This window comes from Octodon degus, unplaced genomic scaffold (genome assembly GCF_000260255.1).
Source record: "Octodon degus isolate 3935 unplaced genomic scaffold, OctDeg1.0 scaffold00281, whole genome shotgun sequence".
Lineage (NCBI taxonomy): Eukaryota > Metazoa > Chordata > Mammalia > Rodentia > Octodontidae > Octodon > Octodon degus.
The window spans coordinates 800,351-818,701 of record NW_004524857.1 but is presented as its reverse complement, the minus strand read 5'-3'; the positions used below and the strand labels follow the sequence as shown (position 1 = coordinate 818,701).

Sequence of the window (18,351 nt, the reverse complement as noted above, 5' to 3'; positions counted from 1 at the left end):
CTCCTTTTTCTCTAATTGTGGTATGCAAACTTAGGTTGTTAGCCATTCAGAAGACAAACTTATTGTTATTACCATACAACCTAGGCTGTTAAGCTTAACCTCACTATCTGTCTGAATATCAAACATCTTAGGCATAACATGAAACAAGTATATTTCATCAAGTATTGATATGTTGAACTTTGAGTCCCTATAGAATATGATCAAAAAACATTTAAAAATTAGAATATATTTTTTTAAAATAGGCATAAAGAATTATGTAGTTCTTACGTTTACACATAAGTCCAAAAATCTAACCATATACAACCTTGAAGCAGGACAGTCCACAATATTCTTTTTCCTATCTCTTGCCTTCATTCACCACCTGAGAGGGGCTGTTTTGTTTTGACATCTGCTGTGTGCTATGAAAAAGGGTCAAAGGATCCTCGTGATGATAAAAGTGTATTACATATTTAGATGGAGTTGATAGAGGAAACTGGATATGAAATTGGTAGTGAAAAATGCAGATGGGAAAATATTTCAAGACATATAAATATTAAGGGAAAAAGTCAAAGGGAGACATAAGAAAAGGGGGAGGAAAGAAAAGAAAAATCAGTGATAATACACAGGAGAAAGAAGTCAGGCTGAGACACATGGATGCAAGTAGGAAGGCTGTCATGGGACAAAGGAGAAGTTCTTCACCCTCTCTGTAAACCATTTTGGGAGGAAAAAAGGAGGAAGAGAAGAACACATACACAGATGTGCTCATACAAGAAAAAAGGGTAACATAATGCAATAAGATTATGGGGAGAGGGCCAGCGAGATAGCTCAGTGGACCAGGTTCCATCCCTGGTGCCTCATGCCATGCTGGCCCCGCCCAGAGTGCAGGGACTACCCCGCCAAGACTGGGGTAGTGGCGCACGCCTGTAATCCCAGCACTGAGGAGGCTGAAAACAGGAGGATCACTATGAGTCCCTCGGAGCTGCATAGTGAGACCCTGTACGAAATACATAAAATTGGAAGAAAAAAAGAGTATGGGGAAAAATTTTCCGGAGGGAAACCTTCAAAAGGTTTAAAAAAATACATAAAAATGTTTCAAAGTAAAATTTAGAACACCAATTAAAGAACAGTGAAAGAAAGTTCCTGTTGCTTTGGACGTGTGGCTCTTTCCTCGGTGCAGCGTTAAGGAGCAGAGCTCCGGCAGGACCCTCTCTGTTCCCTCTGGAGCTCTCAGGTGCAGTGCGCCCCAGCACCGCGCTGTGCCTACAGCTCTGTTCACGGTGGGAACAGGCGCCTGCGTGAGCTCCAGGTCCTGATGGCTCCGGCTGAGCCTGGCCTCCCTGGCCTCCCCCCTGGGAGCCTGGTCCGTGCTCACCGCCCCTGCAGCAGCTCCCGTCTGCTCTCTCCACCTGCGGGCAGTCTCCAGTGGCTGCCCTTCCCTCATCCACTGTGGTAACCTGGAGAACGAAGCATCCGGGCCGCTCTGGGACCCAGGTTCAGTCTCAGCCCTTCCCTGCAGGGGCGTCCCTCCGTGGCAGTAGCTGTGAGCGCTGGTGCCACGGTCGCTGGCCAGCTGTTGACTGTGGAGGCCGCTCTGGAAGCACTGTCCACATTTTCCTTGCTGGTTCCAGTTGCAGGTGATTCTTTCTGTCCAGTTGCAGCTCTCCGGTTCTCTGTGAGCAAAAATGTTATTAATTTCACTTTGGTTCCCAGCGTGGCTAGTCCGCGGCAGCTGCAGTGCTGTGGGGTCTTCTGTGCGATGTGGTCGATTGCTTCCATGTCGCTTATCCCTGTCTTCCTCTCTGTCAGCTCCCCGTGGTTTTCAGGTAATGTCTGCTCTCTTGGGCTCCTCTCCTAGCTGTTGCTCTCCAGGTTCCAGATACGTTGTCCTGAAGAAGCGGAGCCACCAGCAGTCCCTGCTTCCCCATTTTGGGGCTCCCCTGCAATAATAAATTTTCAAGTCTTCTGATTATAGACTTATTTTTTAAAACCCCAAAGAAACTAGTTTCACTATTCCTGTTCTAGCAATCTTGTCATTTGCAGTGTCAGCCTCCACACCTCACTTCACTAAAATCAGTGCAGAATATGTCTTAGTTACTTTTCTCTGGTTGCTGGGATAAAATACCTAGCACCCCAAATTAAGGAAGAAAGGGCTTATTTAGCGGACAGTTTGTGGGGGTTTCAGTCTGTAATCAGCTGGCTCTGAGACAAGGTGGCATGGCACAGGGGTAGTAGTTCACAGTGGTAGAGGACAGCAAGAGCAAAAAGGAGTAAGCAGCCTCTCTTCCTCCCCTCTTTTGCTCCCTTATGTCATATACACGTTAGCCCCCCTAAGGCATAGCTCTTGCACCAGGCCCTCCTCTTGCAGCAGTTCAGGATGAGGGCCTTGACCCCCTGCTGAGTCCCTCACTTAAGCTTCGGAAGTTCTGTAGTTGACACAATGAATCAACCGTACAGAATACTAATCAGCAAGTAAAAGCTTTGTCCCTTCCATTATATACTCCCAAAAGTATTAAAATCCCTAGTTATTGTCCAGTTTGTGTCATTTGATAACAGCCATATTTAAGAAACAAACCAAGCTTTTACTCAAAACATAGAGATCAACATTAAATGGCAATATAAAATTTATACTCCTGAAGGAATTATTTTCTTTAAAGTAGAGCCATTTGATAAGTTTTTATACAGCAGTGGGCATCACCGTAAGCTAGCCAACACTTTTTGTCTTTAATGCATGTAAAATGTCCTCAATAATGCCTGAACTTTTGGGTCCCTTTCTGAATATTACTTTAAAAATCAAGATCTAAAAAGGGAGATGGGGAACTGGTTGTATGTAAAACAGGAAGATTTACCGCTGTTTTCAGGTTGGTTTTGAGTCTGAGTAGAGAGCTGGGTCTGCAAGGGAGAGGTGAGACCCACAAGGCCAGGGTTTTTGCAAGCAGCTCTTCAGAGTGGTGACTCCATGCCCCAAGGGGACCTGGGACTGCATGTTTGAGTGAAGGGTAGGATGTGTGCCTATCTCTTCCTGCAAATACTACCAGCACAGAGCATAACAGTGGTGGTCAATAATCTGAGAAGTCACATACTTTCTCAGCCACTGAAAATTCATAGAAACGTAGAATAATGGCAGAAATGTTAAGAGCTTGATTGATGATACTAGAGTGCATTGCATAGCTCCTTATTGTATGCAAAGTGCTTTCACAGATGCTATCAGGGGATTCTTCCAAGTGGGCAGGTAGCCCAAGCAGAAGCTTGAAGCTAAAGACCGAGAGGAAGCCCTGTTTGATGGCCCATTGTAACACTGGGCCAGAACCTGCGTGGACTGGTAGCTCTGCTCCTGCTCCTTGTGCTCCAAACAAAACCCCCAAGTCAGCATCGTGCAGCAGTGCGTGTCACTCAGGTGCTTATGCTTGTGTGGCGAGCTGACCTTCAGGTCATCCTTACTTGGGTAGCAACGATGGAAAGACCCTCTGGGGATAGCAAAAGGCGGACTACACCGCAGGCTTGCTTCAGGCCTCTGCTGTGTCAGTGCTATTAATAGCTCACTGTTCACACCAACTGTCAGTGGGACACAGAAGTCCACCCTATTCACGAAGGTGGGTGATTATTTGCTAAATAGTAACCCAGTCTCCCTGCTAGGTCTTCAGCCCTCTCCTAACTAAGAGAAGTGAGACAAATTCATTTGTTTTGTTTTTGTTTAAAACCACTAAACAATTATTGCGGGGCTCCTTCAAGACAGGTGCTATGGAACAATAATTATTATGCTACTATATAGATGAAGAAAAAAATTTCCTTTATTTAACATGAAAGCAAAATTTTATTCCTGAAATATGCAAGTCCGATCAGCAAACATAATAGGAATGATGATTCCAGTTGTAAGGACTGGTGAAGTTTCTTTCTTCCATACCTGCCCTTGATGAGACACTGTCCAGGAACCCCCTGTTGCTGATGGACAATGTTCCTGATGGAAAAGAAGATCGCATATAAGTAAGCAGATGCCTGTGCCGCTGGAGCTAGCCTTGTGCGTTCACACGGTGCTCTGTACTGTGAAAAAGAGAGACAGTTAACATGCTCTGAGAGAATCATGGAATTACATGTCAGGATTTTAAAAAGCATCCACATGTATTTGAGATTTGTATTCACTTAACTTTTGCTTCAAAAGAAGTAATTTAGGAAAGATTAAATATGCATCTTTCCTCTCTGGGCAGTTCTGCTTTATAATACTGCAGCTATACAGCTTTATATTGTCTTCCCTGTACATATAAAACTGTACAAGATAGCTGGTTTTTCAAACATCTTGTTGTTAATAGCAGTTGCAAGGTAGTAATAGTGGTTGACAGATACTGATTATTAATTTTTAGGATGCATCTTCTTAATGTATATTCACAGTAACTCTGTGAAGTAGGAGGTAGTTGCTATTACCTCAGTCTTGGGAAACTGAGGTACAGGAAGCTTATTAAGTCCAGGGTCATTAGAACTTGAAGACCTGAGTCACGCATTCCTCGTGGCAAGCTTTGTTCTCCTAGACATAAAAGGGTAAGGTATGCTACTAGCAGGTGGAAATGGCATTGGGAGCAGGAAGTGTTTGTGTGAATGTTTTTTATTGCTGCTAAAGGGTTAGATCAGTTTTTCCCCTTGCTGGCTCTGTGCACTTCTGGATAAAAGCTTCAAGTCTCTCCCACAGACAGAGAGGAGTCTTGATACAGGTACTGCGAGCTTATGCTCCACATCCAAACAGTGTAGGTTCAAATCCCAGCTGTGCTACTTGGGGCCTGTGTAACATGAGCAAGTTGGGCAATGTCTCTGTACTTCAGTTTCTCCATGTACCAAATAGAAAGAATCAGACTTCCCCATCCCTTAGCATTGTTGCGAGTATTAAAGCGAGCTCTTATTTGCACACCACATCAGACGCAGGAAATGTCTGCTAAATGGCCATGAGCAGCTTGAGTATCCCTACTCTTTAGTAACGTAGACAGGGAGCAGAATCCCCTTTAGCCTGGCCACTACCCTGCGCGGTGCTCTCAGGCCACGGCCGGCCTACCCTCCCTCTGCTCGCTTGGAGTTGAAGCAGTTGGACCACCTGATTGCGCTGGTCCTCTCCAAGCTCCCACATGCCCTCGAAAGTCCAGAGCCTCTCTCCGCTGCTCTCTTTCCCTCATTAGAGACTTTTTATATTTTCTTTTCCAGAAGCTGTAAATTTCTTATTGTTTTTGAGTAATATGTTGAAGCCAAACTGCTTTCGCTTTCTTCTTTAGAGAAACAGGTACTATGGAGAGAGAAGCATTCTGTGACTTTTTAGCTTGAGAAAAGTGCGGATGCTTTGAACACTTTGTCCCGGATTTGTATGTATGCCATGGAATAAGAATGCTTAATGAACATAGGAGAACATTTACTCATTTTAGAAGAGCCTCTCTGGGAATTAAGAAGGATTTGCTGTATCCAGGCAGGTACAGATGCCGCATCTCTCTGTTCTCAGGACTGGAGATGGCTGCACTGTGCTATAAGGTGGCACCTCTGAGTGACAGTGCAGTACAGTTGTCACATCAGAGCCTCTCTGCTAATAACGCTGGGGCTGTGTCAAACCTCAGCCACCGTATGTCTGGGAACATCAAGTATTTTAAGCTACAGTATACAGTTATGCAACATAGTGCTTCAAAAATGCCTGTTGCTGTCACTGTACTCCTTCAGAATTCAGATATATTGAGTAGAGAAGGATTTGGAACTTATCTGACCCTCTCTATTCAAGGTAAACTCTGCTTTGCTGTACATACATTTTGTCTTCTGTTCCAAGGACTATAGATCCAGTATTTTATATATCTTGATCAAAATATTAACACATATTCACTGCTGGCTTAGGTTTTTCTTACTAAATATAAGAAACTAAAATATGCATACAAAATTATATGAATATTTGTGAATGTAGTTGTCTTCTATTGGAGAGGCATTAACATTGGTCTGCATAACTTAATATCAGCTGCTTGCACTTGTATGTTTCAGGCTCTGTGCTAATCACAATGCCTGGCAACAGCAGACATAAAATAAATATTTATGAAATGAATGAATACTTGTGCCTTCTATGCAAAAGTATTTGAATATATTATCTGTTACAGAAACAAACAATTGGAATGATTGCCTGAAATGTAACCAGAGAAGTTTATAGCCATGTTAATTGTTCATCCTTAAAAGGGTTAGAGCCTTTTTCCTCCACCAAAGCAATCCCAAGAAAGGCACCGCAGTCCACACCTCTGCCACTCAGGGGGTTTGCCCTTTAGCATAACCACAGTTCTTTGCCTAAATCATTGCTATTGTCTTACTGGCTCAGGATAGCCCTAACCTTAAATTATGAACAACTGAATACATGATTTGGAGAATTCGTCGTTTTTAAAAAATCCAGAATTGAATATGACATTCAGACATACTCATTTTTATGTTAATTTATAAATTAATGCTTACTTCTTGGATGTATTATAGTGTATAACATGGAGTCCATTCTTTAAAACTATACTGAACTTTGGCCTTTTATAATCTCCTCCCAGTTACTACCCGTGTCCCTGCTCCCAAGAGGAAAGTGTGAGCTACAGATTGTGGCGCAGCCTTTCAGGTCACTTGTACATACATGAGGCTTTTATTCCTCAGTTGGTTTAATTTTTACTCATGTGTCTTCCTGTTACTGAAGTTAAGACACAGCAGGACCTTAGAAGATATGAGACATTGGTAAAAACAGAATGATGAGACTATTTTAAATTACTATTCTGGAGTAGACAGTGCATACTTATAACCAGATGAATAAAATCCAATTTGGGCTTTATCCACATGTGAGTTACAGTTTGCCTTTATACTGCCTCAAGCCATATCAAGTGTAGCTCATTTAAGCTGGGAGACTTTGCAACATGTAGTATTGTTTTGCGGTGGAATGTCAGGGAATTGCAGGCCGTCAGCACACTCCTCTGGAGAGAAAACCTTTCCAGCTTTGTGTCCCCTGCTTCGTCATGTCACATGGCAAGTGGTCTCCTCTCGGCAGGCTCTTCTCCCTGGGCTCCAGCTGGGTTGCGCTCATCCTCCGCAGTGTCTCTGCCATCAGAGGAGAAGGTGAAAATCAGCCTGCAGGTTTAAATTAATTACACTCCTCAGTTATGCCAGAGTTAGCCGGTGCTTTAAATAACAACACTCTACACTGCTAGTTTAAACATAATTGGAATGAGAAAATTGACTTAAAATAGCAAGTGGGAGAAAACCGAAATGAAGGTGAACAGTGTAAAACATTCATTTGCAAATACTCAGATAATCTGGTAAAGTCATACACAGTTGACTATTTTATGAAACATAGCTGTTGTCAATTTAGGAGACTAATGTCAACATTGTTTTGTCTCCAAACCTTACATGGGTAATTATGTTGCTTTCATTCTAATGGAACATTGCTTTTATTCATGGTCAAAGCCACTTTTTAAGTATAATATTTTAGTCTAATTATAAATGCAATACGCACAGCCGAACACGTTAGAAATGGCTCCATTTGAAATTGTGTACTCTGGTAGTTAAGACCTGAAAGCTGTTGGACACAGTGATGAGGTCCGGTTTGTTCCTGGAGCTAGCTACAGCTGTTTAAGTTTATCGTGTCTTCGTTGGAAAAAGAAACAGATGTGCTCAATGGCTCTGGCTCTCATCTCTCTGAGAACTATTTCTATATCCACACTGTAGCGTTTTCCACGCTGCGTCTGTAAGTCTGTACATAATATTTCCGTGCTACTGAACTATAACCAGGGCTTACTCACCTCTTGTGCCCATTGTCCGGAAGTCACCGGCAGCAGCTTCGCCCAGGCCACTGCCCAGGCAGTATTTACTAAGAGAATCAAGGTTCTATGTGAGTAATGATAGAAGATAAATCTGAGAATGAGACTTCACTCTTACTCATTTTTTTTTTAAACTCTCATATGGCACAGTTCACTGTCAATTTTGTCGGTTTTGTGCACAGCTACACTGGACATACTATATTTCTGGGGAGAATTCTATTAGCGTATCCTGTCGAGCTCTGAATAGAGCCAATTCCTAGAACTAATACTTATGTAGAGCCATTAATTGCTAAGAATAATTTACTTGTAAATGCAAGATTCTATTAATTTTATCTATGATGGAATTCTTGTTCATTCCTGAAATCATAGCAAGTTATTAAAACTGCTTCATGGAAAGTAAAAAATTAAAGGAATCGTATTTGTTTTATAAGGATATTTGCTATAATTAATTTTAAAATACATTTTGCTTTTTAATGTTGTACTTTGAATTGTGATAATAATTTGTAAAACTTTACACAAAATGTTTTTTCCCTTTTTTCTTTTCCTTCTCGTTTCATTCCCCAGCCTAGAATGTATCTTTCATCTTCCATTCTGTTTACTAACTGGCCTAACTAGGTATATCTTGTGCTGTCCAGTAGAGACTAGATTAAGAAAGTGTATATTCTTTTGAATGGTTTTGATGATAGAAGCCTCATTCTCAAATAAACACACAATCGTTAATGACAAATAAAAACAAATTGTTGGTTTGCCAGTAGCTTCAGGACAATGGGTATCTGTAATTGGGGCTGGTTTTCGGCTAGTGCACACAATTGTGATGTCTAGTTTGTTTCCATGGGTCAATGCCTGTCCCTCCAGGCTGTTACATATTTTGTCAGTTACCTCTGCTTGATTAATAGCTTTCTAATTCTGTGAGAACTCCAGTTTAAATACATTTTGAGTTATCGTGAATAATTTGTTTTGAGTACTATTTAAGTTCTGTATGAAATTCCACATGGTTGAAACTTGGAAATTAAAGATAGTCAAGTGCCTTTGGAGTCATCCTTGACTCCTACCTTGCTCTCACACCCTCGATCCAGCAGGATCTGACCCTCTCTCTGCGTTCATTTCTCTTACATAGCTCTCGTCACGCAGCCTTTCTCATAGGCAGTTGTAATAACCATTTGCTGATCTCCCTGCTTCTGGTCCTGCCTCCTATAATGTATTATTCAAACAAAGAAAGACTTGGAGAGATCCTTACCTAAAAGAAGCCTGGGTCATTTCTTAAAGGCTCCTTGTCCTTCTTACCCCTTTTCCTGGGTGCTGTGCTCTCTGCATCTTGGCCTCAGGAAAACATCTCCTTGTTTTACTTTGCTTGAACTCTTACTGCCTTCTCAAATACTAACTTTCACGTTCTTGTTGACTGTGGCAGTGATGGTGGTGTGTATATTTACATATCTGCCTCACCCACTCCACCTCGCCCATGGGAGATGGTGCTGGGGTTCGTTCATAACTGTATTCTCAGCCTGAGAAAAACCCCTAACACATGTTAAATATGTAAACGTGTGGCACTATTGAATTAAAAAAATGCTCAAACACACCCTGATCATTTTTATAAAATGATACTAGTAAGAACAGATATTTTCTTAAAGGTCATAAGAGGCATTTCTAATTAAAATACTATGGCACTAGCATAAGTCAGTGAGCATAAAAGAATCCAGTTCTGGTATATTTTAGAATGGTATAGAATAAATGTATCATTGTAAAGAATGACTGATTTATTACATCATTCTAGCATAACTCCCTGGCCTTCTTAAATCAAGTACTATAGCTGGAGAGATAGCTCAGTAGAATAAGTGCATGACTGGCAAGTGCAAGGGCCTGAGTTCAATCCCTGGTTCCACCAAAAAAAAAAAAAAAAGAGAGAACTATATCATACCATATTATAAACTGAATTCCAGATATTTAAATGGAAGTATATACACACAGAGTCATCTGTTGCCTAAAGACAGCAGTGTGTTAGAGGTAGGTATAGCAGGTGATGTCCTTGTGTGTTTACATAGCATGTACTTAACACAAGCCTGGCCGGTATAGCTGTCCACACCCCTGGCTGTATGGGACAGGCATGGCTCCAGGGCTATAAGACATGTCCAGAATACTGAATGCTGCTGGAAGCTATAGCAGGGTGAAGTATTTGTGTGTCTAAAAATGGAAAAACACAGTAAGGGTAAAAAAAAAAAAATGGTGCACCTGTGTGGAGCTTTGGCAAATGGGGCTGGCAGGGCTGGAGGTGCTGCATGGCTGGTAGGTACAACAGCAGAGTCCCGGGCCCTTGCTGCACACTGCACACAGCCCTGGACCTCACAGGTATTGTGTGCTGCACCGTATGTAAATTCATCGCCAGTACTTTCCTTGCTTCAGTAAGTTAACCTTGGCTTATTGTCACATTTTTGCTTTATTAATTTTTTTAATTTTGTAAAACTTTTTTTGAGACGGGGTCTCACTGTGTAATTCAGACTGGCCTTGCCTCACTACATAGCCCAGACTGGCCTTGACATCAGGGCAGTCCTCCTGCCTTAGCTGGGATTGTAGGCAAGCATGCACCACCATGCTTGACTGAAGTTTTGAAACCATTCTGAGCCATCTGGAATACCACATAGCTTAGAACACACATTGTATATACAGAGACCTTTTTAACATTCTTACTCTATAAGCTTTGTTCTGTTTTTAATTATTTTACCTTCAATGCTAAGAAACAAATGTATACATTATTTTAGGCCTACATATAGGGTTAGGATTGTCCTTGTCCCTGTCTTCCGTGTCCACATCCCACCAGAAGACCTTTTGATGCAGCAACACGTACACAGCTGCCTCCTCCTGTCACAGCAGTGTGTTCTGGAATCTCTCCTGAAGGCCCTGCCTGGGACTGTTTCCAGCTACTTTTCCTCAGTATGTCAGTATCAAGAGCACACTCTAAAAATAACAACTAAAAGCACCCTGTAGTCAATACATTATTCAGTACTGTTTTCTCCATCATTAGCAAGGGTTCTGCACTTTATACAGCTGTATGTGCTACACTCTTATACAGCTACCTGCACAGTGACTTTGTTTACACCAGCATGACCTCAGACATTGTGCTCCAAAATCACAAGGGCTATGATGTCACTAGGTAATAGGAATCTTTCAGTTCCTTTATAATCTTGTGGGACCAATGTCATATACATATCCAGTCTGTCTATGACCAAAGTGACCAGAGAATGTTTAAGAAGAAGCCCAAGAATGTTTTAGCAAACACTGACTTGCAAAAACATAAAACAATGATAACTGTTTCTGGGAAGCGTGTACAGAAAGAAACATTCTTTTTCATTGTGGTGGTAAAATAAAAAGTAAATCTTCAGCATCTGTTAAAATGTAAAACATGTAACATTGACAAGCAGCCTTATATTAGGGAGTCTACATGACAGAAATGATTATATAAGAAAGATATGCCACAATATTTATTGAAACATTGTTGCCATAAAGGAACTGGAAACTACTTAGAAGTTTATCAAATAATTAATGGTACTTTTACCCTAGAGAATGTTATACAACTTTTAAACAATTTACATACATACATTTTGTTGATCTGAAAGACTACCTATGATTCTATGCCTGTATTTGGGGTTCTCTAGAGGATCAGAGTCAATTGAAAATACCTGTATACTTTTATAAGGGGATTTATTAGGTAGGCTCTCAGGAAGAGACATGGAAGAGTCCACAGTGGCCATATGCAAGATCAGAGGCAGAAGAATCCAGAAGGGCTGTCTGTGCCCTAGCGACTTGGAACATCAGTAGGTGCTCAGCCCAGAGAAGTGGAAGCTACAGAACCCCAGGAATCAGGAATGCAGCGCCATGACAATGCCAGAGCTTGGAAGCTCACTGGGTTGCCAGCACAGGTCTGTATTGGAAGCTGAAGAAACTGGAATCGGTTGCCCAGAAGCAATGGCCAATGAAGACTGGAGCTCTTCCAAAACAAGGAGGCTTCCTTCATCTTTCCCTTTGTATTCTCTCCCATTGGTTGCTGCCACCCATATCTGACCCACTCAGTTTGCTGTCCTGATGTTATTCGCATGCACACACACACTCACACACACAATAATGACAGACAGGCAGACAGAGACAGATAAAGAAATGGAGGACTGTGCTTTACTAATCTGATAGGCAGTTCTTACTCAATTCCGATTGACATATCCCAATTATTGGCTACAATGCTACAAATGGTTCAGAGTAATGTTTATCTTACAATCCATTTTTATTTTTTAATGTATTTGGTACAGGGTCTCACTATACAGCTTGGACTCGTAGTGATCCTTCTGTTTTCAGCCTCCCCAGCACTGGGATTACAGGCCTGCACCACCCTGCCCAGACTTGGTGGCTGGCTCAGCACACCCGGGACCGGGCTGATGTGGCATGTGTTGCCAGGGATCAAGCCTTGGTCCCTGTGCTTGCCAAGCAGGCGCTTAGAGTGCTTATCTTCCTTGCTGGCCCTATTCTGGCCCTATCTATTAAGCGTGAAATAATATATATGCTTGTATACATGGATTTTTGATATATGTATTTGTAAGGAAATGTATAGAAAGGGACCTATCAATTAGCCAACAAGAATTGTGCTGACAGGAGTGGAAAGCAGGGAACAGTTGAGAATAGTATCTGGTCCAATCAAACTGTTGTTCAACCTGGTGAAACAGACATGTTCTTTTAATTTTAAAAGATATAATAAAGGTCATTCAATGATAAATATTAATACACAGTACAGGACATGAGCACTTTGGCTTTGAGTATCTGTGAATACCAGCAACTATATCCTGAGAAAGAAAAGCCAGCATTACTATATTTAGCCAGAGACATAGAAAAACATATGATCTTATTTGACCAGTATGTCAGTGTTCTCCAAATCTACTTACAGCTTATAGATTTTGAATTTGAATTTTTAATTTTAGTTCACTTAAAACTTGGCTGTTCTAAGAATTAATTACTGAAGAAACTAGGTTATAAATAAACAAAAATAGTGCTTCATTGTTAAAATGTTCTTCCAGTTATTCTTTATAACCTGCCCTATGATTAAATAGAACATTGTCTTGTTTAATATTTGAGTTTTCTTACATTGCATACAAAGATTGTTTATCATTTTTCTTTTTTATTTCAGAACGCTTTACCCTGTACAGCTCTAAAAACCTTAGACAAGCATGGAATAAGTAAGTCTTTACCTAGATTTTGCTAGTTCTTTTTTTCCTTTTTAGTATTTACAACTTACCTGATGTTTGTCCTGGCATTTTTTCATTTATTCATGCCATTATCTATCTATTCATTCAACTATTGCACTGTTATTAAGCCCTGTGTTCTGGCTATAGTGTTTGTACTGAGCCAACATTCAGTGTGGGTTTGGGTCTCTAGAGCCATGAGCTGTTGCATCAGAACTGCAAATCCTGAAATGTTTTGTGGTTTATCTGCCTGTAACTAAATTCCAAGAAACAGTATCAGCTGAATGCTTATAAAATATAACATACTGACTGCCTTTTTGATCTAAATGAGTTCATGCTGACTTTTTGAGTTAGATAAAAATTGATGTCTCAAATCTCTCAGTCTGCTTTTTCCCCTAAGCCTTGCTAGGACCCTGGATACATGTGGCACTTGAAGCATATTTGCTCCATTTTTGTATTTGTGTTCTCCCCTCTGACCTTGTTTAAGTAGTGTTATTTACTCATTTCAAAATTTCAGGAAGTTGGAGGATCTGGGTTCTGAAAGTTATGTAAGTCTTTTTGCAGAAGCCTGACTATTTGGAGGCAGAAAGCAGAGGAACGGAGCCACTCCCTCTGGGTTGCAGGCACCGCATTGCAAACATTGTGCTGGAGAACTGGAACTTCTTAAATTAAATAAACTCCCCTTTGTCATAACAACAGTTTGTCTGTAGGGAATTTATAAGATCTCACATTTTACTGTTATGACATGTTTAATTTTGGACACCATCAGTAGTGAAAATAAAAATTAAAGAAAGCCTTTTCACATCTACAGTGCTTTTAATCACTGCTGCCAGTAGAGACAGTGGAGAGGGGACGAGTACATGAAGTTCTACAGCAGGTTATTACAGTCATTTGTTGAAATGAATTACTGGAAGATTCTAGCCATGTACTTGTACCGAATCTGTACTTAACACTCTAGCATCATTTTTGCCTAATATGGACCTTAGCATTTGCCATTTGAATAGCCAGCTCTCAAACTGTGGAGTCTCCCCTGGTCTCCACCTTCTGCAAGGAGTGTTCTATGCCTGCTTTTCTAACTACTGGTCTAGCATGTTTTAATTAAATGCTTTTGTATGCCATATAACACAGTGTACAGTTACCACCTTAATTACATAATTAGATATATTTCTCTCATAATTGTTCAAAAGTTGTGTCCAACTAAGTAACTACTTTGTGAAGAAACTCTTGTTAAAGCAGTTGAATTTTTTTTTTAAATGTATTTAGTACAGGTCTACAGGGTCTCACTACACAGATCAGACTCATAGTGATCCTCCTGTTTTCAGCCTCCCAAGTGCTGGGATTACAGGCGTGCACCATCATGCCCAGCCTCAGTCGCCATCGCAGCTCACTCTGGGGGAGAAGCAGCTAAATTTTTAACCCTATATTTGAAGTCTCAGTACAGTCTGACAAATTATATATAGCAGCTACAGCTATGTACTGTTGCAAAGAATAGGCTGTGAGAAATTTAGAATTAGAACTAATTTAAATTCATTTCTAAAATTGGGCCCCACTTAAATTACTGTTTAAATATTTTAGAGAAAATATTAAGGGCTTAGCTTGAGGTAAGATTTTAAAACTATGAACATACCTTGTTCAGCTTCTCACTTTTAAAAAATTTCCCATTAGCCTTAGTTTTTGTTGCCTTAAGGGTTTGTCTCAGAAATGTTACTTAAACTCATCACTAAGATATTATTAAAATATTCCTTTCTGGGCCAGTGAGATAGCTCAGCAGACTAAGTGCCTACTCTGGCAAGCACAGGGACCAGGGTTCAATCACTGGTCCTGCATGCCCCTCCCCTCAGGGCCCGCTGAGCAGGTGACCAAGTCCAGCCATGGTGGCGCATACCTGTAATCCCAGCACTGGGGAGGCTGAAAAACAGGAGGATTACTGTGAGTCCGAGCTGCGTAGTGAGGCCCTGTACCAACATAAATGAAATATGTATATATTCCTTTCTGTTCTGCTGTTATCAAGTGCTGAATCTGTAACACAGACATTAGCCTTTAGCCCCCTTTAAACTCAGTAAACTTTAGAGAGAACTGAGAATCCAAAGACATTAATTAGATTATTGATTCTTTCTCCAAATGAACCTTGTAACCATCGTTGCCGTTCTGACATCTCTTCCTTGAGGATTAAGAGTTAAAGTGGAAATAACTGCAGTAAAAGACTGTTAGACAGGGAGTAGTTTTTTCCATTCTGATAACCAATTTTCTTGTCTAAAACAACTGCTAAACTGAAGCAACTGGTAAATTCTCTTGTACAATGGTAATAGGTTCAAAGTGACGATAACTAATTTGCAAGAACTAATTTGAACTTAATTTAGATGGGTTAATATAAGATAGGTGGGTTAATATCAAAAAGTATGTTGCCATTGAAAATTAAGTGTCAATGCCTTTAAAGATATGCTTTAACCCAGCTCTTAAAGCTAGGGGGAGTATTAACTCATTTAAGAGAGTAAGAATTTCTCAAGAAACGAATCCGTAGGTTTCTTGGAATCGCTATGGTAAATGACCCGGTTCATGTGGGGGCCACATCTGCCCCAGATAACACCATGTTGTTCCCTGCTGGCTTCATTTGTATCAGCAACTGTGGTGTAATTTTATCCTTTGACAAGCCTTTTTTTTTTTTTTTAGTATTCTAAGAAAATATAGTGGTGATGGAAGGAATCTCAAAAGATCCAGTACCTAGCCAAGCTATAAAGAAGTCTGAATGATAGAATTGAGAATTACAATTTTATATCCATAATGAAGAAAAAGCCCTTCGTATTCCCTCATACTGGAAGTGCGTGGTACATAAGAACTCATCCTGTAGACGGAGATTTAGGGCTAAAGGGAGACAAATCTTAATTTTAGGAAAATATGTATTATTTTCTGAGTGCCTTCAAAACATTCTGTTTTGTTTCACTGGAGTTATAAAGACTCCCTATTTTTCTTCCAAATCTCTCTATTTATAGTTGTCTGACGTTGGCATGTATGTGCAATCAACCAAGAATTTCAGCCACTTAAAAGATCTTTTATTATTTTGGCTGGAGGAGAAGCCTTAGTATATACTCTCCAGCAAAGTCAAGGGTAGGATTCCAGGAACACATTTGCTTGTTTTGGAACTTTTTAACAGCTAAACATTTTGGGAGGTTTGCAAGTATCGGAATGAGAGCTAAGGATAAACCGCTAAGTCACAGAGGAGAGAGCTGGAAAACGGCGGGTGTGCCTTTCTGAAGCGAAGCCCGTCCTCAGGCTAGGAATGGGTGTGGGCCCACCTGGGGCTGCCTCCGCACTAGTGCTTGTAATAAGCCTTCTGCTAGTCAGTGCAACTGGATTTCTCCTAAAAACCCCCATAAGTTGTTACCTTTAAGTGTGTAGTAAGTGCAGAAGCACAGCTGTGAAGCCATCTTTCTGGAAACGCAAAATCAGAAAAGAAAAATATTTCTGTGCTGTATTTCAGCATGCCAGCAATCACAGGCCCTAATGTGGAAGCTTTTGAAACGCTTCCTAACTCTGTGCTCTGCCGCTCCCCCCCTCCAGTGTTTTATCTGACTCTGTGTTTATCCTTCAAGACATGTTAAAGATGACTTGCCAAGAAGCTGTGCTACATATACATAAAACATGATATATTTAAACTACTGGACATAACCTAACTTGCATTTTATAGAGGTGCACTACGGTGCTTCTCTTTTTGTCATATCTGATGTATCCTATTAAATTTAAGCCAGTGCCTTCTCGAGAAACTAAATACTCTTTTCCACTGTACCCTGTAGTGCTAAGCTGATCCAGACTGCTCTACCGTACTCTTCCCCAGCAGCACGCATACCTGCCTAACAGAACACTAGACTGCGAAGTAAGTTAGAGCTATACGTTTCCTTGCCGGTTTAGAAACACAAGCAAGGTACGAACATCCTTGGTGCACTAGGAGGAGCAGTTGAGTTGAGTCAGGTCTTTAAATCCTCTTTCTCCACTTTCACATTTTTCCCACTGTTCATTATTTTTGCTGTAAATCTATTTGCTTCAAAGTAGCAGTTTTAGTGTATGTAATACCTGGAGACTCTCTCATATGTCGTTCACTTTTGAGCGCACAGGTTTATTAGGGTGACTAAAGGAAACATCGGGGAATGCCAGCTCCTCGGCCTCCAAGGTGGGTGTGACTGTCAGCCGCCCAGAGCTGCAGGTTCAGGTCCATCGGCGGAAGGCTCTGTGGTACAGCCCCTCCACACTAGTGCTTGTAATACGCCTCCTGTTAGTCAGTACAACTGGATTTCTCCTAAAAACTCCCATAAGCAGTTACCTTTAAATGTGTAGTAAATGCAGAAACATAGCTATGTTCAGCTCTGCTGACCATGTGCAGTTCTCAAGAATAGTGAGGCCCAAGCAGGTTCCTCATCCTGACCTTGGATGCCCGTGTGTGGCGTTGTCTGAGGGCCCAACACAACCACCTGCTTGCTCGGAAGTTGCAGCTGAGAGCAGTTTATGGAAACATTCGGGTTTTTAAGGGTGAATCACTAATCCAGTTACTGAGACATTATGTACAGTGGTGTTATTTAGACCCACAACTCCTTGCCACCTAACAGAGAACAGTTCTAAAAATTGCAGGTTGGATGCCTGAAAGAAGAAAAGGATAACCTGAAATAAGAGCCTCTGGGTAGTGTCCTAGAGTGCCTCAAACAAGATAGAATTAAAGAGTGTCCAAATCAGGTTGAGGACAGATTCCAGGAGGACAAAAACAAACTGTCTTACAAGAAAATTGGTAAATTTTCCAACAAGCTAGGTCTCACCACTAGTCATAGCAGCAGCATAAACGTAGAACATTTTCCACACACCTAGTTAAGGGCCAACCATTTTGCTAATGATTATTCTCATGTGGGGGTAGCAAGGGTAAGTAACATTTGGACAAACTTTTGCAAGAATGTGCTTTTGTGTAGTGTCACATCCTCATGTGTCCTCACAGGCTTTCGGGGTATCTGGGGCCATTTGATCTCCATTTTGTAGCTTAAAATAAACATTCTAGTGAAGTCAAGTGGTCAGAGTCATTGAAAATTACGACATGGAATGTGTGCCCCACACTGAATCTTGAGAAAGGAATGCAGTGTTATCAGTTTTTAAAACTCTGGTGTTCATGTAGGCGTCTAGCAACCTAGTTCTATTTTATTCTCACAATTTTGGATGGTAGGATTTCTCCTGGGACCTGATGTCATTCTCAGAACCAGAACATGGTGGAAACCTGATTTTCTATCTCCTGGGGAAAGAGACGGCAGCAGGCTGCCCACCCGCCCGCTCACCCACACCACACTCAGACCTTTGTTGCATCAGTAGTGAGCTGAAGGCTGGGTGGTGACAGTCAAAGG

The 18,351-nt window shown here is 41.1% G+C and overlaps 1 protein-coding gene across 1 annotated transcript in view; it reads left to right on the top strand.

Moving 5' to 3' along the window:
* Window positions 1-18,351, top strand: part of Cdk14 (cyclin dependent kinase 14) — a 546,799-nt gene that overhangs the window by 488,573 nt on the left and 39,875 nt on the right. The window contains exon 12 of the mRNA XM_023707130.1: window positions 12,925-12,973. Within this exon, the coding sequence (XP_023562898.1) occupies window positions 12,925-12,973 (49 nt within the window). The remainder of the gene's footprint in view (window positions 1-12,924; window positions 12,974-18,351) is intronic.